This window comes from Haliotis rufescens, unplaced genomic scaffold (genome assembly GCF_023055435.1).
Source record: "Haliotis rufescens isolate VD_foot unplaced genomic scaffold, xgHalRufe1.0.p SCAF_8, whole genome shotgun sequence".
In the NCBI taxonomy this organism is placed as follows: domain Eukaryota; kingdom Metazoa; phylum Mollusca; class Gastropoda; order Lepetellida; family Haliotidae; genus Haliotis; species Haliotis rufescens.
In genome coordinates this window covers 52,643,734-52,670,750 of record NW_025964372.1, presented here as the reverse complement: position 1 = coordinate 52,670,750, position 27,017 = coordinate 52,643,734, and the positions used below count along the sequence as shown (strand labels likewise).

General features: G+C 42.0%; 1 protein-coding gene across 2 annotated transcripts in view; it reads right to left on the bottom strand.

Annotated features, from left to right (window-relative positions):
• The window catches only part of LOC124145607 (carboxyl-terminal PDZ ligand of neuronal nitric oxide synthase protein-like), a 220,329-nt gene that overhangs the window by 35,817 nt on the left and 157,495 nt on the right, over positions 1-27,017 (bottom strand). For both annotated transcript variants that reach the window (XM_048389687.1, XM_048389688.1), the window contains exon 5: positions 25,205-25,313. In XM_048389687.1, coding sequence (XP_048245644.1) covers positions 25,205-25,313 — 109 coding nt within the window. The remainder of the gene's footprint in view (positions 1-25,204; positions 25,314-27,017) is intronic.

Here is a 27,017-nt window from a genome sequence, read left to right as displayed (position 1 = left end):
GATATGCTCTATATGACAGCTCAGAACGATTCATCAGGTCTTAACCATATCTCTGTGAACAGTTCCTTAAATGCTGCATCAACATCTTCACACCTACATAAGATAGCAACATCGTCCATGCTCTACACACATCAGATAGCAATATCATCTACGCTCTACATACATCGCTGCCTCCAACATAACTCAAACACACACGTCTCATCTGTCCCTAGAATTTCAAAAAGCAGGAGAGTTTAATCATGCCAACAAGTCGTCAAGTAAATGGAAACCTTCCACTCAATAACGAGATTCGTATCATCCATCATCACAGCAAAAGTTGGGTTTCCTGATTGTGTTTTGACAGATTTCCCTCACAACCAGCAAGGGGCGGTCGGGTAGCCTAGTGGTTAGAGCGTTCGCTTGTCATGCCAAAGACCCGGGTTTGATTCCCGACATGGGTACAATGTGTGAAGCCCATTTCTGGTGTCCCCTGCCGTGTTATTGCTGGAATATTGCTAAAAGCGGCGTAAAACCTCACACACTCACTACCAGCAACACAACACAGACATCATGGTGCTTATTAAGCATCACTTGCACCTCCATCCCAGCATAATGCTACATGTAACATCAGAAAGGTTACGGGTCGTGAAAACATGAAAATACTTCCTCGGGGACTCCGACAATCTCAGCAGTGAAGTCAGAAAAACAATCAGAGTAATGCTTTCAATAACAGCTGATTCTCTGTCTATAAATGTATTTGTTTTCTCGAATGAAATCTGTCTGCAGCATGGATTACCTCCCTTTAGGAGACTCCCCAGTGGGGAGATAAACTTCTGCAAGATGAGCTGATGTACCTGACAGTAATGTGTGCAAGGAGGTGGGGAGGGGGTGGGGAGGGGAAGGGTCATCCTCACGCCACACCCACATCAATCAACACATATGTGTGTCATCTCAGATAGAAGAACTAAACAGGCAGAACCTCAACTCTAATTTATGGAACAAGTAGTTCAGCAGATTATGTGGATGCCCGTCACACAAAGGTACTGAGTTTAATTCCCAATGTGAAGCTTGATCATGGTGATTGTAATATTGTTAAATGTACACAAACCATCCACACTCACTCACTCACTCACTCACTCACTCACTTCACAACAGTCATGTTGCTAGTGTTGGAAACTGGTTCAAATTTCAAGATTGATCACTGGTTTGGTTGGTGATTGATTGATTGATTAATGATTGATCATGACAAAGAAGAAGAATAGAAAAAAAATCAATATCCTACATCTTGTTAATGTTTGTATTTTGTTGTTTTTTAACAGTTGCTACACTACGATTCTAGATCTATGACACAGGTGTAAATTATAAAGTCTGGAACACACAAACCAGTGATTGATATTAGCAACATCTCACGAGGACAGGTACGATGACACCTAACCAACCAAGTCACCAAACATGACCATCCAATCCACTGACCTAACTGTCCGGCATCTGGGCATCTAGTCTCACCACAGCACCAAGTGAATAACAAGGCAATCGTTCCAACCCATATCATAACTCTTAGACTGGCATTTCACTCAAATAGTCACAGAAATATAGTGATCTTATTTTATAAATTTATATCTACAAAACAAAAAAAACAAAATCCAAATGGAGCCCAGAACAATCCCATATAATGTCCTAGAACTGAAGCAATGTAGACTTGCCAAATTCTTCTAGACTTGAGTCGGACTCCTTTTTCAATTTTATTCTCAGGGTCTGGGAAAGAGTGTACATAACTCTAGTCTGTAACACAATACATCAACTTAGGAAATGCTGAATACAAACAAGCCCAGAAAGTGTGTTCACTATCAGACCCAGTGTATTATTCATGTCATCATCACCCCCCAGGGTGGTCCACACAACAAAGAGGACTGGAAAATAAACCATCCCAGATTTCACGATCGATTCATAGGTTATAAACTGAACCCACCAATCAGTGGTGAAGTATAAGAAATGAAACAGATGGTCATCAGAGTGAAGCATGTCTCCTGACTATTCCACAGGCGATGCTGCTACTCTGGCAACGCCATCAGGACCTCACTGTCAATAGATGATGCACAAAGTTCAAAGGAATCAAATATCCTTGATATACGAGCTGCCCTAATAACGGAGAACTGCAGGCTGGTTTTACACTCCAGGTAATAAAGAGAGCCACACCTATGATAATGATGGCTTTGAACTTTATAAAAACAATAGCACAAACCTTGATGAGCCAGACAGACTTGGATGAGACCTGGGGGTTGGGGATAGGGCCATCAGGTTTATAAGATTGGCTGAGCATGAGACGGGCAGAGGATCGGGGGGGAGAGAGATAGCTGGACTGAGATGGCTCCCTGATTTTTTCTGAATTCTGGTGACATCGCATATTAAAGGTGTGATTGTGTAATCCAGCTGCAGAAGACAACTGACTGCTTCTAAATAGACTGGAATTTTGGTCAATCAGACGATTTGGTAATTTAAATAACCCAACTGTAATGTAAGTTCATATCACAGATGGTATGCCTGTCTCGCAGTCCCTGGAACATATAATTTTCTTAATTTTTGTAATGCAAAAGTCATAAATGAAGCAAGTCTAGATTTTCCTCAGGTTCTGAATCTCCCATTTCACTGGATCTCCTTTTCAAATTAATTGGAGTTATTTGTTATATGGGTGGTGAGATTAACACGTGTAGTGTGTTGTGATGTTGGTGTCCAGCTCATTTAGATACACACAGTAAAGAGTGAGTGAATGAGTTGGGTTTAGTGGCTCTTTTAACAGTATTCCAGTCATATCACGGCATGTCAGCTTGAAATGGGAGGAAAGCCAAAGTGATGCAGGTCTCTGATGTTTACCACTTTGGTGTAACCAACCAGCATGGATATGGTGCTGGCAAACCTAGTACCATAATCTGGACAAACTAGGATTCGAACCCACAATCATATGCTGCTTGAGTGCCTAAGGGACACAACTCTGCAGAGCAGATTGCAGCACCTTAGACGCCTGGGCCACCCTTACCCCCAGACAATAAAGACGGGAGATGAGAGAAAGACTGGGTTTAGGTTGGGCTATTGTTGTAACGAGGGTCAAGAGGTCATCCCGGTGCCAGACCTTGTCTCAGACCCTGCCTCCCTCCAGGAACCAGCTCATCCCTCACAGCTTAGATTGGTATCACCAATAACACCCAAGAACTTCAGATGGCTGACCAATTAACAGTTTATTTTATTTTCCTAGTTGGAAAGTAATTTGAAAAATGTCTACTGCATGACTACAGAGATGCAGCCGGCCAGCCATCAAGGTGAAACTGAAATATGTCCAAATCTATGCCTTCCTCTACTTTTCTAAAATGAACACTTTTGGGTTTACCTACCGTTCGGAAAAAAACATGTTATTTGTAAATCCAACATGACATTTGAAAAATACATGTCTCTGATTGGTCAATCAGAGGTATCAATTCACAATAACCACCTCTTATTGAAACAGATCTACATATTTGGTTTCAAATTCAATTTAGTGTGGTTATATCTCCAGAATGTTTTTCTCTTTATTTTAGGCAGAGAAGTACAAGTTGTTTTTTCCTCCAAACTCTTTGTAAATAATATTCATCTTCGTTAACTTGTGTATCATGGATTTGGAACAAGGCTTCAAACATGTATGTAGTGACAGGACTTCAGTATTCTATGCAGCTGAAGGCAGTCGGTTAGCCTAGTGGTTAAAGTGTTCGCTCGTCACGCCCGAAACCTGGGTTCTATTCCCCACATGGGCATAATGTAGGAGGCCATTTCTGGTGTCCCCGTTGTGATATTGCTGAAATATTGCTAAAAGCGGCATAAAAACCATACTCACTCACTATACAGCTGAATGATTACACAATCACTAAGTGTCAGCACAATACATATATGAATGATAACGTTCTGAACCAACACAGATGATGCTTGTAACATTGCAGCCATCAAATCCACCAGCACATCAATGTCCCAAGTGGGCGATTTTTAACAATAAATTCTTCATATTTGTTTCTTGCACTCGGAAAAGGCTTAGCTGCATTTTTTTGTGCACAAATGTACATGCAACAACTGTTGAAAGCCTAGGTGTTGTTTAAAAAAAATAGATAACGTCAACGATAGAAGTCTATGGGAAAACATTGAAGGAGGATTGAATGATTGTTGTACACCAAGAAGTGACCCGGGGCAGATCACAGATCTCAGGCATGTACAAATCCAAGCAGCAAAGCAGTACAAAGCAGTACAAAGCAGTACAAAGCAGTACAAATGAGAACACATCAGCAGAAAGCAGTACACCTCAGCAGAAAGCAGTACACCTCAACAGAAAGCAGAACACCTCAGCAGAAAGCAGAACACCTCAGCAGAAAGCAGTACACTTCAGCAGAAAGCAGTACACCTCAACAGAAAGCAGTACACCTCAACAGAAAGCAGAACACATCAGCAGAAAGCAGTACACTTCAGCAGAAAGCAGTACACCTCAGCAGAAAGCAGTACACTTCAGCAGAAAGCAGTACACCTCAACAGAAAGTAGTACACTTCAGCAGAAAGCAGTACACCTCAGCAGAAAGCAGTACACCTCAGCAGAAAGCAGTAAAATGAAGCTCTTTCTCCTGAAGGTTCTTAGTCCTGCCTCTGAAATTCAAGCTGGTCCACAAGCCTGAGACTATTAAATTGTGCTGAGGACAAGACAAAACAACAATGAGGCAGTCCTCATTGACTAGCAGCATTGGAGGGCCTTATTTCTGAACCAATTCTCATTGTTTCAATTTTGCTTAAATTCAGAACTGAATAAAACTGACAAAAAATGCAAACATAGTAAACATTTATCTCTCTTCCAAGCAGGACGCGCTAAACACTCAGGGAACCAGTGAAAGAAGTCCTAGGTACTAATCTTAAAGAAACAAATTTCAAAAGTGCTGTCAGTGACTGTTATTTTACACCGAATTCAGCAATATACTAGATTTTTAACAGAAGCAAGAAAATAATTTTTCAAATATGTGGTCAACAGTTTGATCAAAGTGTTACAACATCGAATACAATGACACCGTGACCACTCAGTCCTTGACAGCAGCATGGGATGCTGGGCTCCACTCTGACCTTGAATCCCACCGGGTTCATTTCCAGGAAACATTGTGATGTCAGAGTGATATGGAACATGGTTTGTACTCAAGGAATCATGTCTTGAAAGGATGGTTGGCACCTCATCTTCATGATCTGCTTGGCGGTGACTTACACCTAGCCCCTGGGGACTCCTCGTATAAATAGACAGACAGCATCCCGTGCTTGTTAGTGTTACAGCCAACCACATGTGATGTGGTTAATTGCACGTCATTGATGATGTGGATCATTGCTCATAATATCAATCACTTCTTTGTACGAGTATAGCAACAATATTGCTGAGTGTCTTGTTAAACAATACATACACCAATTTACATGGAAATCTGGAAGTGCCTTGCTTAATGTCAGCAAGGAAAGTTTTTGAGTTTGGTTTACTGCAGCTTTGAAAGGACAGTTATATCACTGAGGCAGCATGATGTGGGAAGAAAGCCTGAAGTGATGCAGGTCTCAGAGGTTTAAAACATTGACAAACCCACGAGCACAGGTATGGGGCTAACCTAGGGACATGATCTAGGAAAACCGGGATCAAACCCATGGTTATAGGTTTCTGGCATGTCTAAGGGACACAACTCCGCACAGCAAATTGTGGTGCCTCAGACAACTGGGCCACCCATGCACCCTGCAACATCGTTGACAAGACATGTAAACATTTGTGACATTACTCCTCCACCAACACCTACTGACATCTGAACATTATATGAGTCAAGAAATAAAGTGAAACTACGCACCTTCTTGCTGTGTTTTGGACGCTTCTTGGGACAAACAGCCAACATGACTAACAATTCCCGCTCTTGAAGGTGCAATATGCACTCCTGTTACCACGACAACCAGACCACACCGTTGCCGCTAACCTCTGACCAAAGTGTAGCACACTTCTATGTAAACATACCCGATAGTGTATCTACTGACAACCCTACACCTGTAGATCAACTCTCACATCACATCTCATCTCTACAGTTGCACCCACTCTGGAAGTCTGGCAGTGTGGAGCATGGGTAAACATGTGTGTCGTTACTGCCGCGGTGGAGGGCTAGTGAACCCAGTCATGTGGGGGGGGAACAGCGTGGTGCAATGATAACACTCACACTCCTGTATAACGTATGTATAACGAATGTATATCCTGTGTAGAAATGATTCCGTTATAATCAAACTGACAAAACTACTGAAGCTTCCATTCTGGTAAATAATGAACATTGATGCCGTCAGGAAGAACAGGAACTGTCTGAGTCAAAAAAACACAAATTAATAAAAAATGACACATTTGGGAAATGACTGTCTGGCTATGAGATCTGGAATCAAATGAATGATCCTTTCTTTCATACAAGATTACAATCACATTTGGATCTGGCATTTCCTCTCTGACAGCGATGTCATTTTAATCATTTAATACTGTAATCATATTTCGAGGCATTCACGAAACAAATCATGAGATGTTCGGTACAGAAAACAAAATCAATATACAGCTGGCACTCTTTCAGATCAAGTAAAAGTAGAACTGAATTTTGTAATTGTTTCCCGTTAGGAAAGCCTGAATGTTTCCTTCTGGTCTCAGCTGCTTGGCAGTCACATGACCTTCCAAGGGAAAGGCATTGTGGGTGACAGGAAGTGACCCCAGGGTTGTCATGCTCAATGTTACATGGACTTAAAGCTATGTCATGCACATCGTCCCACAGTTCCAGTGTCTGGGTTGATTAGCGAATATGATGGTCCTGTGATATAGGGGAGGTGAAATGAGGTTTAACATCGTGGCTAAGATTATTGCATTTATATATCGACGTGTGTGTGTGTCTACTTGTACTACTTGTCTACTAGTTCGAGCCCACTGACTTACCATGCCGCATTTTAACATGAACACCCCACTCTGACACAAAATACTGACTCCGAGCCATCCAGTCCTTGTTTTAGTCCCTTAATGCTGAGCGCCAGGAAGGGTAACAACAAGTACCAACTTACAATATCTTTTGGTATGACATGGCTGAGGATTAAACCCCGACCTTTTGTTCTCCAGGGGGTGGTGTGACTTGGAGGTGAATATGATGCCACCATATGACAAAGTGACTGACATGTAGCTCCAAAGTTGATTATTTCATTGTTTGTGATGTGATCAAAAGATGTTCAAAAACATCAAAGACATATTTTTTTCTCTTTTAATTCCTTCAAAACTTCACAAAGTTATGGGCAGGCTCAATCACACACAATATATTTGTCTGCTTTGAACATCATGACATTTAAAAATGAAGAAACTGACATGGATCACAGAGTTGAATGAAATCAATGGTCTATTAAATCGACAACAGTCTACAAGCCATTGAAGGCAGGTTTGCTGAAACATAGGAGTGGAAGAGTAAGATGTGAGTTCTATCGGGCTGATCTGTTCAGTGGGCAACGAGGACACACGGAGATGCTTACATCAGCCTTCTAAATTAGCACTAGTCGGATAGTCATTGCCAAACTGCCCAATAGTTGAGGAATCATAAGAACCAGTAGAAATTTGCCATTTTTAAGGGTTTTGCTATATGTTATCATTATGAGGACTAGAGGGCTAAAACTCTTAGTCTCTAATGCTGCATCTGCTAGCAGAGACACGTTCCCATCTTCTCTGAATATCAGCAGCAGCAGCTGGTACCAGCTCCATCTAGATCACCTGAGTAAATATAGCACCTACCTACTTCACCCATCCTGTTCATAGCACTCCACAACCACCTCACCCCTGCCCTCCTGATGTGCTTAATTACAAGAATTAAACATGTTGCCATGTAGCGGAACCAGCACTTGAACGGCGCGAATGGCCAACAGAGACAGGCGGAGTTATCTTATCTTGTTTTACACAAGTTCAGCGGAGCGGGTTGTTGCGGTAACACCTGGCTTGATTCAACTGATTGTGATCACATTCGTTGCCCTAGTTCCAGACATAACGACCATGCAACTCATGACAGAATTTATATTGACATTTGTTATTATGTACAACAAGGAGGGGAGGGGCGGGGGGATTGGTCTTAGGATTGTATTATTTTTTTTATGCCAAAAAAACCTGTTTTAGGTAACACTTTTTCATCGTCCCCACCAAATACATTCAACATATTTTCCTATTGCAACAATGTATTTTTCATGGCAGAAAATTTCTTTCTTTTTCCATCAGTCTGAATAAAAATATTTCTTGGTAGAATTATGGGGACAGTTTATTTTGGGGGATAAAATCCCCATTCCCCTCCAGGGTATCAATTGGTCGGTCCCCTAGTTGAAGATCTGTGGAGACATTTCTCCACTTCTTCCCTCCTTCCTTCATTAACCCTTTCAAATATCAATCTGTTTTGAACATTTCAATGAGATCGACCATTTATCATTTTAAAGACACATTTGACATTTAAGTTCGAGCAAAGCAAATATCACAAGACAAATTTAGACTTGTTTTCCACCGATTATTTCTCGACATTTTGAATTTACTGCAATTCCTGAACTTGGAGACCAATAAACATTTCCTAACACTAGCTACCTGATACCTACTCATTCAGGCTTTACTGGACCGCCATCATGTTACCACGGCAACTGACATCACCAGAACTTAAGTCAGCTTAATCCAGTGAAATCTGACCCCAGACAACAGGTTTATCACAACTGTACAGAGGCCTTTATATCAACTATTTTCTTTCCTGAAGCAAAATTTTTGTGTTCTGTATTTTCTGGAACAAATTATTTAACAAAAACAAATCCCAGTAACCTGTTACCATATCGGGGAGCAGAGGTGGACCAGTGGACTAAGGTGTAGCACGCTACGTCATGCAAGTTGTCATAAACCACTGACTGTGTGTTTGACTCCCTGTTTAACCTGGCTATGGTTCCGGGGTACCAGGACTCGTGGGTTTCATCAATGTGGTAAATGTCTGTTAGACAGACCTGTATCACTTTCACTCCCCTCTCACATTAAACTGACACAACACGCTACAACTGAAATACTGTTTGAAGTGTTTTAAACCTACCTCACTCACTCACTCACTCACTCACTCATTACTATAAAATATTAGTAGGAAAATCAACAGTTGAGAACATTTCTGTTTCCTGGGTTAACTTGCATCAGTCAACTGAATACTGAATAACCAAATACATTCTAGTTAACCCATTGAGTCTTTGACACAAGGAATTTGAATTTGAACACTGTCAGACGGATCCCTCCATACAGCACATTCCTCCACATTATACAGTGTTGTTTTATCGGTACCGACATTTCAAGTATGTCTGATATCTGTGAAGGATAAGGGTTATCTATCTCACACTGCCTGCCTCCACATCAATACAATTACAGTGATATATGAGGCAGAACCCCCCTGAGGGGTGGGACACTGGCCGTGAAGCAATATCACCATTACTGCCTTGAACACAGTATCTCGGCAGACCCACAACATGGGGTACACACCTGGAAGTCTAGCCTAGGGGAGGGGGGGGAGGTAGGACGGCTTGGGTGGGGGTAGAACTTCTCTGATAATCATTAGTTTAAATCATAATTTCTAGATTATGTAAATAATAAGAACAAGTTGTCTCTACAAGAGACTGGAATCCTTAGACTACCTAGACTTGCCTATTAGGAGGATAGAATTACTACACATCCATGAACTTTTCTTTCAGTACAGCCTTAGAGCAAGGCTAGGATGGGGGGTGGTGGATTGCTTGTAGAGTGAGTGAGTGAGTGAGTGAGTGAGTGAGTGAGTGAGTGAGTGAGTGAGTGAGTGAGTGAGTGAGTGAGTGAGTGAGAGTGCGTGCGTGCGTGCGTGCGTGCGTGAGTGAGTGAGTGAGTGAGTGACTTTTGTTTAGTTTAGCACCGCTTTGAACAGCATTCAGTAATAAAAATTGACACTGGTCCTACAGTCCTTGCCAAAGTGCCCAAAAGTTAAGGTATCCTGAGGACTAGTAGAATCTACTATTTGCTAAACGTTATCATCATAAGGACTTGTGGACTAAAAACGATAGTTTCTATTGCTGGTGTCCAGTCATATGACAGTGTGTGAGCGGCATACAGAAAGAAAGCCCGAAGTGATGCACTTCGCAGTCCCTCACCACTTGGGTGAAAACTTTGGTGCTGACAAGCCGAGAAACAGGACTCAAACTCCTCTGTGGGAAATGAGGCGCCTGTTTAACTGGGCCACCCGTCCCCCCATATGGGCTGCAGAGAGGGCACAGGATGTGTGTGGGGTGTTGAACAAAGAGTATTGCCCGTGAATGTTCATTCGGAGCAGTTTACAAATCTTCAGAAAGTTTTCAACTCCTCACAGCTACAACACCCCATGTTGAAGGGAGTGAATTTAGTTTTAAGCATTGTTACCGTGGAAGACACCGGAAACGACATCCCACGAATGTGGACTTATTTCTCAACATGTAGCAGTTGAGATTAATGCAGAAGGTGGAGATATTGGTTGGACAAAATACCCTGCTAGGCCTCAATCAGAGAGCTGTGCAAGCTTTGAAGTTTGTCACAGCACCAACATCCCTTCAATCTGCTCTCACAACACATATAATAAAATCAAATAAAGTATCATGTCGTAAGTGAAGCCTTCAAGGTCGTTAACAAGATTACAGACAAAACAGCCCATTCCAAGCAAAAGTGCTCTTTCAAGTCTTCTAGTTTCATGCAGAAATAAACAATTAAAGCAGTCAAGGTGATAGATAGTCATATTAGGTGATAACACAATTATTGCCCGCTGTGTTGATACGGGGGAGTCTGGGGAATAGCAGGAACCCCTTATAGAGGGCCTTGAAGAACACCACGCCATCTTGACAGGTTTAGGAGATAAGTGGCAGAATCTTGTGCAATTGATCTTGACTTCTTTGTTGAAATTGAGAAACTGTGGCCCCACTGCAATCATTCCCGTCAGACATTACAGAACGGTGTAGATCTTTAAATCCAATTGATAAATGTGTTGTTCAACATTTGAGTTTAAATGTCTGACAAACGCATGCATGACACTATTACCTCAGTTCACGGCCTATTCCCAATTCAACAATATCTCTTTATCCGTTAAGCATAATGTCTACATGTCAAGATCAATGAGGTCTGTGAATGGTTTCTGGATTTACGCTGTCCCCAGTGTCTGATGCAGTCTTTGAACTTGGCTGATTACATCTGTAGGTAACCCTTCTGATTTAATCTGCTGACTCCACAATGAGAAAGAGAGAGAGAAGGAAGAGAGAGAGAGGGAGAGAGAGAGAGAGAGAGAGAGAGAGAGAGAGAGAGAGAGACATCTTGTCCCTAAGTATCTTGGTAACATATTGTCTAAATGACTCCAACTCACACGGTCGCCCATTGGTCTGAAGATTGCACTGTCAGTGACATGGGTTTACACTACCTTCAGCGTGTTTCCAGCAACATCCCGGTGGGGGACACAAGACATGACCTTCACATTGTACCCATTGGGAATTGAACCCAGACCAGTGGGACCAGAAAACGCTTTAACCACAAACCTACCCCACAACCACTTTGGGCACACTAATGATCCCAACAGGCCTCTAACTATCACCTTGCACCAGACTTCTTGACACTGTGTTTGTCCATATACCCTATTTTATTGAAATAGCAAACTACGGCAGTATTAAATATCTTTACCGTGGTAATCTGTCATTGCATTGTCTGTCAGCAAAGAAATCTTTTTCGTATTCTGATCAAACAAGGTAATAGAGTCTACATCTTTGCGAAGTCATTGGAAAATAGAACAGCAATCTGTTTGATATCACATCTTACTCACAAGGGACACAATGAAGGGTGAAAGCCAGACTTGATTTACCCTAGTGGACTCTTGCCTTGGGAAGACCATCAACTTGTGGCACAGGTAAATCAGACTTGATTTACTCTCGTGGACTCTTGCCTTGGGAAGACGATCAACTTGTGGCAAAGATAAACCAGACTTGATATAGGCTTGTGGACTCTTGCCTTGGGAAGACGATCAACTTGTGGCAAAGATAAACCAGACTTGATATAGGCTTGTGGACTCTTGCCTTGGGAAGACCATCAACTTGTGGCAAAGATAAACCAGACTTGATATAGGCTTGTGGACTCTTGCCTCGGGAAGACCATCAAATTGTGGCACAGTTAGACCAGACTTGATATAGGCTTGTGGACTCTTGCCTCGGGAAGACCATCAACTTGTGGCACAGGTAAATCAGACTTGATTTACTCTCGTGGACTCTTGCCTTGGGAAGACCATCAACTTGTGGCAAAGATAAACCAGACTTGATATAGGCTTGTGGACTCTTGCCTCGGGAAGACCATCAACTTGTGGCACAGTTAGACCAGACTTGATATAGGCTTGTGGACTCTTGCCTTGGGAAGACCATCAACTTGTGGCACAGTTAGACCAGACTCGATATAGGCTCGTGGACTCTTGCCTCGGGAAGACCATCAACTTGTGGCACAGGTAAATCAGACTTGATTTACTCTCGTGGACTCTTGCCTTGGGAAGACGATCAACTTGTGGCACAGGTAAATCAGACTTGATTTACTCTCGTGGACTCTTGCCTTGGGAAGACCATCAACTTGTGGCAAAGATAAACCAGACTTGACATAAGCTCGTGGACTCTTGCCTCGGGAAGACCATCAACTTGTGGCACAGTTAGACCAGACTTGACATAGGCTCGTGGACACTTGCCTCGGGAAAACCATCAACTTGTGGCACAGTGAGACCAGACTTGATATAGGCTCGTGGACTCTTGCCTTGGGAAGACCATCAACTTGTGGCACAGTTAGACCAGACTTGATATAGGCTTGTGGACTCTTGCCTTGGGAAGACCATCAACTTGTGGCACAGTTAGACCAGACTTGATATAGGCTTGTGGACTCTTGCCTCGGGAAGACCATCAACTTGTGGCACAGTTAGACCAGACTTGATATAGGCTCGTGGACACTTGCCTCGGGAAAACCATCAACTTGTGGCACAGTGAGACCAGACTTGATATAGGCTCGTGGACTCTTGCCTTGGGAAGACCATCAACTTGTGGCACAGTTAGACCAGACTCGATATAGGCTCGTGGACTCTTGCCTCGGGAAGACCATCAACTTGTGGCACAGGTAAATCAGACTTGATTTACTCTCGTGGACTCTTGCCTTGGGAAGACGATCAACTTGTGGCACAGGTAAATCAGACTTGATTTACTCTCGTGGACTCTTGCCTTGGGAAGACCATCAACTTGTGGCAAAGATAAACCAGATTTGACATAAGCTCGTGGACTCTTGCCTCGGGAAGACCATCAACTTGTGGCACAGTTAGACCAGACTTGACATAGGCTCGTGGACACTTGCCTCGGGAAAACCATCAACTTGTGGCACAGTGAGACCAGACTTGATATAGGCTCGTGGACTCTTGCCTTGGGAAGACCATCAACTTGTGGCACAGTTAGACCAGACTTGATATAGGCTTGTAGACTCTTGCCTTGGGAAGACCATCAACTTGTGGCAAAGATAAACCAGACTTGATATAGGCTCGTGGACTCTTGCCTTGGGAAGACCATCAACTTGTGGCACAGTTAGACCAGACTTGATATAGGCTCGTGGACTCTTGCCTTGGGAAGACCATCAACTTGTGGCACAGTTAGACCAGACTTGATATAGGCTCGTGGACTCTTGCCTCGGGAAGACCATCAACTTGTGGCAAAGATAAACCAGACTTGATATAGGCTCGTGGACTCTTGCCTTGGGAAGACCATCAACTTGTGGCACAGTTAGACCAGACTTGATATAGGCTCGTGGACTCTTGCCTTGGGAAGACCATCAACTTGTGGCACAGTTAGACCAGACTTGATATAGGCTTGTGGACTCTTGCCTTGGGAACATGATCAACAGTGAGACCAGACTTGAAGCACTTCCAATATTTACATCTTAGTTTCTCCAGGTTTTCACAAACTCAATCTGGGCAATCACTTATTCAAAGCATTCTCAAATAAGAAGACAAAAAGTCAGAATCTATGAATTGATTTAATTAGTAAACAATCCTAGAAAGGTAAAAAATACAATTTTACCCAAAAATGACAATATCTATTAAATTGAAATTGAAATCATTGTAGTTTCCCTGCTTCTGGCAATGACAGGGCTCTGTGATGACATGGGGAGGCAGGTCTCTTTCTCCCGGTTGCCGTGTATTGATGGAATGTCATGAATAACGATAAAAGCCAGCCAGCCATCTTTGAAATTCAAATTGAGATCGGGGAGAGAAAGAGCTGAAGAAGTGCTTCTGAAACTTTAATTACTTTGACTTTTTGGGTAGAAATTGCTCAGATAATGCAAAGATTTGTGGCAAACCCTGTCAATGATGCATGATGGGTATTATGAGGCTAAGACTGATTGGGGGATTTGTATGTGGTGGTTGCCGAGAGCGTCAACGTGTAGCAGGACGGTGGCACTGTCGAGACGCGCGGAGATGACCCCCAGCGTCACTCAATCCAGTTTATCGATGTATTAAAGGGATTTTCCCTATTTATTCTGATAAAAGCACAAGGGATTACAAGAATAGAGCTCATTGCATAGCAAATACTTCAAAGCTGGATCGCAAGTGGAAGGCAGGAGACTCGGCTCTGCGGCTGACGATGAGAGGTATGCACGCAGGAACACTTCTGTACAGAAGCTAATATTTAACAGATTAGAAAGAAGAGGTTCTGATGAAATTGCTTTAGAAATTAGTAGAAAATAGTTACAAACTTTTAAAAATTTCAACTTCAAAACAACACGTTCGGTATGAAATGACATTTGGCTGGATGTCTTCAGATCCTTGATTACATGACAAAATTTGTTCAGCCACCAATGAGAGAACAATTTACCTTTAACAAGTTACTCTGCCCCCACTCTTGTCACAAACTGTGCTGCAAGCTGCCTCCCTCCCCCGTAACAAGTTCTACTGTCCCTAATCTTGTCACTGTCTGATGTACAAGATGGTTGGAGACCGCCCTCACCCCTGGGAGAACTGTTCCCTCCCTATATATTTCACCGATCTTGTCATTACTGAAGTACAACGTGACCGGTGCAAACACGGCCGTCCTCGCCCCCGGGACAATCTGTGTCTCACACCAGCTCCAGGAACACACCCATTCATCTTCATTAGTTAATTATGCCATGTTTTAATTACTTTAGATTAAGGGTATCACACCGAGCATGGCGACAGTGCCCGCAGGCGCCGGACTGATGGGAGCCAGATAGCCAATTACGGTTGTCGGCGACGGTAGCAGAGTGCCGGTAGAGGTAGGAGGAGGTACCTGATCGGGCTGTCCATGACAATGCTACCCTCCCAGGGAGACAGTTTTATCGTATAAAACATCACTCACATGTTTGTAACTTCCATATCATCAAATATGTCTTCCCTGTTTTTAAGTTTCTACCATTTTTGGGGCTACAGAACCAAACTTCTTCCTGTAAATCTGAATGTGTGTTCATGAAAGAGTAATATTTCGTCTCTAAAGGGAATTTTTAAATCTTATTTTTTCAGTTGTCTTTTAATATACCAATATGGAACTGAAAAAGGGAACATGTAGTGACAGACACAGTAAAATGATATGATATCATGGTTCCCAGCCCTGTCTACCAAATGTGTGCAGGCTACAAATGTGTTGAATTTGTAAACATGCTATTTCGAATGCCCCTTATTCGTTTCCATCAGTATATATAATAGAAAGGAGCTCAGAAAATCTGTTCAATTCAGAAGTGAACGAATCTAGACTTGCCAAAGAATTGCGGACTTATTTGAGAGTCATTATTTTTTCAGGGTCTGTACGAGAAAGTTACTTTGTTTAACTGTGTGTGCAGGACGTGTGCGGCAATCTGATTGGCTCAAACGTGATGTTAGGTAGGATTTGATACACTCTGAATTTCGAAACTTGTCACATCGGAATACTGTTATTATCCTGTCTCATGTAAAACATGACATGAATAAATTTTTGGGATAAATTTTACTCCATTTCAAAGTACATGTTAACAAATACATAAAGATGGCAAATACAATTACCATCAAGGTACGTGACATAATAAAACTAATCACAATTAGTCTTATTTATTTATTATTTATATCCCACTAATAATTAACTTAACTTGCTTGGAAAATCTCCATTCCATAATTATCATACTTACAAACATTAACAAAGGGAGACAATGTGATTAGGAGAAGTGTTTTTGTTGTTAATTATTATCAGAGGTTTATGGATTATTTTGTTCTGGATGAGTGAGTGAGTGAGTTGCATTTGACACTGCCATACAGCTACATCTCAATGCATCAGCCTGATGTGGGATGCAGGTCTCAGACGTTTACCACGAGAACGGCTATGGTGCTGACAGACCTAGAAACATAATAGGGGTGAACTGCTGAACAAGGGACGTAACTCTGCACAACAAATTGAAGTGCCGAAAAAGACTGGACCACCTGTGCCCCTATGTCGTTCTGATGAAGACAATTTCCAGATGAAAAAATCTTTCAGTGCAAAGAATAGTCCCCAGCCATCATCATACAGCACTGACATCATCTTTATCTTAACAGGATTATCACTTGACACAAAGACAAACACCCGGATGTTGAGTAATCATTATCAGAGAAGATAATCGCATGTTGAGTTTATGCGGGTAAAATATTATTATCAGTTTGTAAGACTACCGATGCTAAACAAGCATCACTAAAGTCATGTCTTGAAGGTCACAGCAAGGTCACACAGAGCCATTGCACTTACAACACTTCAAAGATGTGACACGTTTTTTCCTCCTCTTTGTCCATGAGAGCACGCTACAAGGGAGATAACTGCTGGTGTTCAAATCACTCTCTATGTCTCATTAAACAATGAGTTCATCATGACAGACTTCAAACCAGAATTAGAGAAAAAGATTGACTGACTTTATTTGCTTTCATCCCCTGGGAAATGTGTTTTGAAAGATAACTGTCACACTTGCTGTAGCGGGGGGGGGAGGGGGGGGGGGGGGCAGAACCCTTGACAACCGATGATCAGCCAAACTGTATCAGTAAACGCTATCATTGAGGAAGAATAAAGCAAGATACTCATTTGTGGGATTTTAGTTACATTCTGGTGGGATTTTAGCTGGGACAGAACTACATGTCCTCAACATGGTAACAAAACACATCCAGGATTCGTGACTCAATAACATAGCCTAACAGTTTTTTTAGTTTTAAGTTGACTGGAGCATATAGCCACAATCAGAAAAATAAACAGTTTTTACTTTTGTTTAACAAGCTCTTCTTTGTTTATATTCGTTCTAATGTTACATTTCATGGTGTACTGATATGTTACTCACAATCTAACCTGGGAAGACTGAAATAGAAATAAATATTAACTTTTGCAGCTCAATATCTTTCAATATCTTTGGTATGAAGTTTTTAGAGTCAGTTTCGTAAGCACAGTTGTCTTTCATTAAGTTTTGCATAATCACACATTAGTGGACCATATTCAATATTCTTGTTAGAATTAATTACACACTTACACTGTGTGATACAAATTAACAAATGTTTACATGTCTTTATTAGACAAGGTGTATGCTTGCAGAAAAGTAAGGGGACCGGAGTAACTCTGTCTGGCAAGGTGATGGGATATATACTCTATATTACCTACATTGAAGCAAGGATCTCTCTGGTTACTGCTCCACTATGTAGCGGCCATAAAATTTCCAAGTCCCGTGATGGGATTCGAACCACGGACCTTCTGATCCGAGGTCAGACGCCTTGTCCACATGACCAAAGAGGTTAACCCCATCAGCAAGCTGACATGATAAGGATGTCATCATCTGTAGGATGACTCCACGCCCTGCTACCTACAACATCTACCCTGTGACATACACTGTATATAGTCATGTATCACCTACACTGAAGCAAGGATGTCTCTGGTTACTGCTCCACTACAACATCTACCCTGTGACATACACTGTATATAGTCATGTATCACCTACATTGAAGCAAGGATGTCTCTGGTTACTGCTCCACTACAACATCTACCCTGTGACATACACTGTATATAGTCATGTATCACCTACACTGAAGCAAGGATCACATTGTTACTGCTCCACTACAACATCTACCCTGTGACTTACACTGTATATAGTCATGTATCACCTACACTGAAGCAAGGATCTCTCTGGTTAGTGGTCCACTACAACATCTACCCTGTGACATACACTGTATATAGTCATGTATCACCTACATTGAAGCAAGGATCTCTCTGGTTAGTGGTCCACTACAACATCTACCCTGTGACATACACTGTATATAGTCATGTATCACCTACACTGAAGCAAGGATCTCTCTGGTTAGTGGTCCACTACAACATCTACCCTGTGACATACACTGTATATAGTCATGTATCACCTACACTGAAGCAAGGATCTCTCTGGTTAGTGGTCCACTACAACATCTACCCTGTGACATACACTGTATATAGTCATGTATCACCTACACTGAAGCAAGGATCTCTCTGGTTACTGCTCCACTACAACATCTACCCTGTGACATACACTGTATATAGTCATGTATCACCTACACTGAAGCAAGGATGTCTCTGGTTACTGCTCCACTACAACATCTACCCTGTGACATACACTGTATATAGTCATGTATCACCTACATTGAAGCAAGGATCTCTCTGGTTACTGCTCCACTACAACATCTACCCTGTGACATACACTGTATATAGTCATGTATCACCTACACTGAAGCAAGGATGTCTCTGGTTACTGCTCCACTACAACATCTACCCTGTGACATACACTGTATATAGTCATGTATCACCTACATTGAAGCAAGGATGTCTCTGGTTACTGCTCCACTACAACATCTACCCTGTGACATACACCGTATATAGTCATGTATCACCTACACTGAAGCAAGGATGTCTCTGGTTAGTGGTCCACTACACTATCTACCCTGTGACATACACTGTATATAGTCATGTATCACCTACACTGAAGCAAGGATCTCTCTGGTTAGTGGTCCACTACACTATCTACCCTGTGACATACACTGTATATAGTCATGTATCACCTACATTGAAGCAAGCATCACTCTGGTTACTGCTCCACTACAACATCTACCCTGTGACATACACTGTATATAGTCACGTATCACCTACACTGAAGCAAGGATCTCTCTGGTTACTGCTCCACTACAATATCTACCCTGTGACATACACTGTATATAGTCATGTATCACCTACATTGAAGCAAGCATCACTCTGGTTACTGCTCCACTACAACATCTACCCTGTGACATACACTGTATATAGTCATGTATCACCTACACTGAAGCAAGGATGTCTCTGGTTACTGCTCCACTACAACATCTACCCTGTGACATACACTGTATATAGTCACGTATCACCTACATTGAAGCAAGGATGTCTCTGGTTACTGCTCCACTACAACCTCTACCCTGTGACATACACTGTATATAGTCATGTATCACCTACACTACACTGAAGCAAGGATGTCTCTGGTTACTGCTCCACTACAACATCTACCCTGTGACATACACTGTATATAGTCATGTATCACCTACACTGAAGCAAGGATCACTCTGGTTACTGCTCCACTACAACCTCTACCCTGTGACATACACTGTATATAGTCATGTATCACCTACACTGAAGCAAGTATCACATTGTTACTGCTCCACTACAACATCTACCCTGTGACATACACTGTATATAGTCATGTATCACCTACACTGAAGCAAGGATGTCTCTGGTCACTGCTCCACTACAACATCTACCCTGTGACATACACTGTATATAGTCATGTATCACCTACACTGAAGCAAGGATCTCTCTGGTTACTGCTCCACTACAACATCTACCCTGTGACATACACTGTATATAGTCATGTATCACCTACATTGAAGCAAGGATGTCTCTGGTTACTGCTCCACTACAACATCTACCCTGTGACATACACTGTATATAGTCATGTATCACCTACACTGAAGCAAGGATGTCTCTGGTTACTGCTCCACTACAACATCTACCCTGTGACATACACTGTATATAGTCATGTATCACCTACATTGAAGCAAGGATCTCTCTGGTTAGTGGTCCACTACAACATCTACCCTGTGACATACACTGTATATAGTCATGTATCACCTACACTGAAGCAAGGATGTCTCTGGTTACTGCTCCACTACAACATCTACCCTGTGACATACACTGTATATAGTCATGTATCACCTACACTGAAGCAAGGATGTCTCTGGTTACTGCTCCACTACAACATCTACCCTGTGACATACACTGTATATAGTCATGTATCACCTACACTGAAGCAAGGATCTCTCTGGTTACTGCTCCACTACAACATCTACCCTGTGACATACACTGTATATAGTCATGTATCACCTACACTGAAGCAAGGATGTCTCTGGTTACTGCTCCACTACAACATCTACCCTGTGACATACACTGTATATAGTCATGTATCACCTACACTGAAGCAAGGATCTCTCTGGTTACTGCTCCACTACAACATCTACCCTGTGACATACACTGTATATAGTCATGTATCACCTACACTGAAGCAAGGATCTCTCTGGTTACTGCTCCACTACAACATCTACCCTGTGACATACACTGTATATAGTCATGTATCACCTACATTGAAGCAAGGATGTCTCTGGTTACTGCTCCACTACAACATCTACCCTGTGACATACACTGTATATAGTCATGTATCACCTACACTGAAGCAAGGATCTCTCTGGTTACTGCTCCACTACAACATCTACCCTGTGACATACACTGTATATAGTCATGTATCACCTACACTGAAGCAAGGATCTCTCTGGTTACTGCTCCACTACAACATCTACCCTGTGACATACACTGTATATAGTCATGTATCACCTACACTGAAGCAAGGATGTCTCTGGTCACTGCTCCACTACAACATCTACCCTGTGACATACACTGTATATAGTCATGTATCACCTACACTGAAGCAAGGATCTCTCTGGTTACTGCTCCACTACAACATCTACCCTGTGACATACACTGTATATAGTCATGTATCACCTACATTGAAGCAAGGATGTCTCTGGTTACTGCTCCACTACAACATCTACCCTGTGACATACACTGTATATAGTCATGTATCACCTACACTGAAGCAAGGATGTCTCTGGTTACTGCTCCACTACAACATCTACCCTGTGACATACACTGTATATAGTCATGTATCACCTACATTGAAGCAAGGATCTCTCTGGTTAGTGGTCCACTACAACATCTACCCTGTGACATACACTGTATATAGTCATGTATCACCTACACTGAAGCAAGGATGTCTCTGGTTACTGCTCCACTACAACATCTACCCTGTGACATACACTGTATATAGTCATGTATCACCTACATTGAAGCAAGGATGTCTCTGGTTACTGCTCCACTACAACATCTACCCTGTGACATACACTGTATATAGTCATGTATCACCTACACTGAAGCAAGTATCACATTGTTACTGCTCCACTACAACATCTACCCTGTGACATACACTGTATATAGTCATGTATCACCTACACTGAAGCAAGGATATCTCTGGTTACTGCTCCACTACAACATCTACCCTGTGACATACACTGTATATAGTCATGTATCACCTACACTGAAGCAAGGATGTCTCTGGTTACTGCTCCACTACAACATCTACCCTGTGACATACACTGTATATAGTCATGTATCACCTACATTGAAGCAAGGATGTCTCTGGTTACTGCTCCACTACAACATCTACCCTGTGACATACACTGTATATAGTCATGTATCACCTACACTGAAGCAAGGATGTCTCTGGTTACTGCTCCACTACAACATCTACCCTGTGACATACACTGTATATAGTCATGTATCACCTACACTGAAGCAAGGATCTCTCTGGTTACTGCTCCACTACAACATCTACCCTGTGACATACACTGTATATAGTCATGTATCACCTACACTGAAGCAAGGATGTCTCTGGTTACTGCTCCACTACAACATCTACCCTGTGACATACACTGTATATAGTCATGTATCACCTACATTGAAGCAAGCATCACTGGTTACTGCTCCACTACAACATCTACCCTGTGACATACACCGTATATAGTCACGTATCACCTACACTGAAGACACAGATAGTGATGAGGTCAAACAGCATGGCTACATGTGTTATTGTGGGGGGCATTACGAAGTCTTCTTGAAAGACAAATATACCTATTATTCTATTATATTGGACACCAGGACATGGGTATTGATTACTATTGATGTTTAAGCTGACAGGAAGGTAGCATAACAACCAATATGGGTTGCCTAGTTTGACAAATTAGTTTAGTTTTAGAAAATTTAAATATATTTTTCATTCCAACTGTGAGTGAGAAAATTTTACAAAGACAATGTTTAATATGGGGGACATCATTGTATCCATGCTGGGAATAGAACCCAGGACTGACAAGTGAATATTGCTTTAACCACTAAGCTACTCCCCTACAAAACTACTATTGTATTTATAAACACAGTCAGAATCTTCCAAAGGAGTCAGCAGAGACTGACTTATGATTATGGAAATGGTTTTGTCTGTTTATGTCAAGTATGAAGCATGCAAACATGGCGCGGCCTCATCACCCTGAGACAGAGGCAGTCCGCCAGGAAAGCAGCGCATTAGCCACGAGAAAAGAGGAAAGCCCTATTTTATTGATACCTTGTCAACGGGGGAAATTACACAATGGATTATTTGTCATATGAATGTCCTTAAAACATGGAGGAAGGTTTCCTCTGACAGTTCGCATGATGTAATGACAGACATAAGGACAGACATTATGATCCAAAGCCCCACATTAGGTGAAGTAAGAGCCAGGATAAATTCATCTTCAACTGTAACTTTCCTGCAACTGTGATCTGTCAGTAGGAACACGACAATCCTTTTAGAGCCAGCTTATAGCTCATTACACCTGCCAGTTGCTACTCATAATGAATAGATTCATATGAACAGACATTCTCAGCTCCCTGGGGAGAGTACTTTTGGCAGACATTGAGATTCTGATCGACAAATACCATAATTCATCAATTAGTTGTTCCCGGGGGGTTAATGTATAATATTGTAGTCATAAGTGTGTGATACGACATATATCACCACATAATGGTTTGATATATGTTTCAGAATACATGCTGGCATATGGTCATGTTTCCTCTGGGCTTCCAAAGTAAGTGCACTGGGCAGGCAAATTAGGATTTCTTATACAATCTTATTCTGAAACTTGGAGGTGTTTTAACACTGCATTCTATACAATAACTTAAAACTAGCAAAAAGCATTTATCGCAACTTCTCCTCTTGTCAGACAAATACAAATCAGCTCTACAAAGCCATTAAATTTGCTGAACATTTTTGTAGGAGATTTTCCCAATTTGTTTACTGACATTTGCTGCAGACTTGTGGCTGAATATGGGGTTCAGATAAATAATGGATCACGCATCCAGCCATGGCTGTAACAAATACTGACATGTTCACCTTTGTTTTCTAAACAGACAGGGGGCATATCCTTCGTAGATTTATTTTTCCTGACCAATTTATCACTTGGAGTGAAGAATGTGGTTAGGAATATTGTACATAAAATAAATTGAGTGTGTGTTGTGAGGAGAGTAGGATAAAGTCCAATAGCCTACGTCCCTCAGAGATGCTTCATCACGCACATCACGAAGCATGAGGCTGTGTCTGTTTCTGAAACATCTTGTGTAACAACCAGCATGTATGACCCCGGGCACTTGACCACCAGAGATGTCTGACCATCTGACCACTACAAGTGTCAGCTGGAGCCGATGGGAGCCAGCAAGGATCAGCACATGCTGGTCTGTAACTAACCTGCTATGTTGGGAGCAGCTGCAGTGGACACAATCATCACATATTGGATGTCATGAGGCAATGCATGGAGCTACCTAGGTCTATCTATCCAGGACTCCAAGGATATTCCTCAAGCAGTCTCACAGGGCTCGCAAGTGCAAATTACTAGCATCTCATTTTGTATGTGTATGGATGCAATATTTTGAACAGAGTTAAAACCGGATTTGTTTATGGTTGTATCAGCTGAGGCCTGTATTGAGGAAATTCACTGCTTGTATTGAGGAAATTCACTGCTTGTATTGAGGAAATTCACTACCTGTATTGAGGAAATTCACAGTTTGTATTGAGGAAATTCACTGCTTGTATTAAGGAAATTAACTGCTTGTATTGAGGAAATTCACTGCTTGTATTGAGGAAATTAACTGTTTGTATTGAGGAAATTCACTGCCTGTATTGAGGAAATTCACTGCTTGTATTGAGGAAATTCACTACCTGTATTGAGGAAATTCACAGTTTGTATTGAGGAAATTCACTGCTTGTATTGAGGAAATTAACTGTTTGTATTGAGGAAATTCACTGCTTGTATTGAGAAAATTCACTGCTTGTATTGAGGAAATTCACGTCTTGTATTGAGGAAATTAACTGCTTGTATTGAGGAAATTCACTGCTTGTATTGAGGAAATTCACAGTTTGTATTGAGGAAATTCACTGCTTGTATTGAGGAAATTCACGTCTTGTATTGAGGAAATTCACTGCTTGTATTGAGGAAATTCACTGCTTGTATTGAGGAAATTCACGTCTTGTATTGAGGAAATTCACTACTTGTATTGAGGAAATTCACTGCTTGTATTGAGGAAATAAACTGTTTGTATTGAGGAAATTCACTGCTTGTATTGAGGACAGGATTTTAGATAGATTCCTATTCTTGGACACTGGCCGACTGTTATAATTGATGACCATGACCATGTTCAAGACCTGGTCTCAAGTAAAACCACGCAAGGAATATGAATATTCACTGCCATGGTGCTCCATAACACGGCTGACAAAATGTCTTGTCAAACAGTTGAAACATTGCTGGCATCCCCAGGGTACAAACATCTTTTCAAAATGTCACTTAAAATATACACATGTTCCTTGGGCCGAACATAATCGATTATTTATTGAGTATTTGTTTTCAGAAATTGATTGATGTGGATATGTTCTCATAGCAAATGTTGATATCTGATTAAATGAGTGAATATTTGATAATATAGAAAGTGGGCTTACCTTCTTGTAGGCTTTGAAGACGTTGCACTTGAAGACGTTGCTTGGTCCATCACGGGCAATGTAGCTCCAGATCTTCAAGTCCTGGGAATCATGGGATACGTAGAAGATTCTGAAACCAATCAGAAAAGATGATGATCATTACAAGTGTATAAGAGAGTGCTACAAAGAATAGACGGGTGAGTGAGTGAGTCAAGCATCAATTGCTGACGATGTCTTGCACCCATCATCAAGTACTGAGGACATCTTGCAACCACCATCAAGTACTGAGGACATCTTGCAACCACCATCAAGTACTGAGGACATCTTACAACCACCATCAAGTACTGAGAACATCTTGCAACCACCATCAAGTACTGAGGACATCTTGCAACCACCATCAAGTACTGAGAACATCTTGCAACCACCATCAAGTACTGAGGACGTCTTGCAACCACCATCAAGTACTGAGGACGTCTTGCAACCATCATCAAGTACTGAGGACGTCTTGCAAAAAGCATCGTGCTCAGAACATCTTGCAACCACCATCAAGTACTGAGGACATCTTACAACCACCATCAAGTACTGAGAACATCTTACAACCACCATCAAGTACTGAGGACATCTTGCAACCACCATCAAGTACTGAGGACATCTTGCAACCACCATCAAGTACTGAGGACATCTTACAACCACCATCAAGTACTGAGGACATCTTACAACCACCATCAAGTACTGAGGACATCTTACAACCACCATCAAGTACTGAGGACGTCTTGCAACCACCATCAAGTACTGAGAACATCTTGCAACCACCATCAAGTACTGAGGACATCTTGCAACCACCATCAAGTACTGAGGACATCTTACAACCACCATCAAGTACTGAGGACGTCTTGCAACCACCATCAAGTACTGAGGACGTCTTGCAACCACCATCAAGTACTGAGGACGTCTTGCAACCACCATCAAGTACTGAGGACATCTTACAACCACCATCAAGTACTGAGGACATCTTACAACCACCATCAAGTACTGAGAACATCTTGCAACCACCATCAAGTACTGAGGACGTCTTGCAACCACCATCAAGTACTGAGGACATCTTGCAACCACCATCAAGTACTGAGGACATCTTGCAACCACCATCAAGTACTAAGAACATCTTGCAACCATCATCAAGTACTGAGGACATCTTGCAACCATCATCAAGTACTGAGGACATCTTACAACCACCATCAAGTACTGAGGACGTCTTGCAAAAAGCATCAAGTGCTTAGGACATCTTGCAACCACCATCAAGTACTGAGGACATCTTGCAACCACCATCAAGTACTGAGGACATCTTGCAACCACCATCAAGTGCTCAGGACATCTTGCAACCACCATCAAGTACTGGAACATTTTCTTGGCCTAATTCACACAACAACGTTATCATCCTGTTACAGAAGGCACGATAGCCACCTGTTAACAGAATGCCACTCGGTACAGAAGGCAGCTCGGTTACAGAATGCGACTTTGTTACAGAAGGCAGCTCTGTTACAGAAAGCCACCTGTTAACAGAATGCCACTCGGTACAGAAGGCAGCTCGGTTACAGAATGCGACTTTGTTACAGAAGGCCACTTAGTTACAGAAGGCAGCTCCGTTACAGAAAGCCACCTGTTAACAGAATGCCACTCGGTACAGAAGGCAGCTCGGTTACAGAATGCGACTTTGTTACAGAATGCGACTTTGTTACAGAAGGCCACTTAGTTACAGAAGGCCACTTAGTTACAGAAGGCAGCTCCGTTACAGAAAGCCACCTGTTTACAGAAGGCCACTTAGTTACAGAAGGCA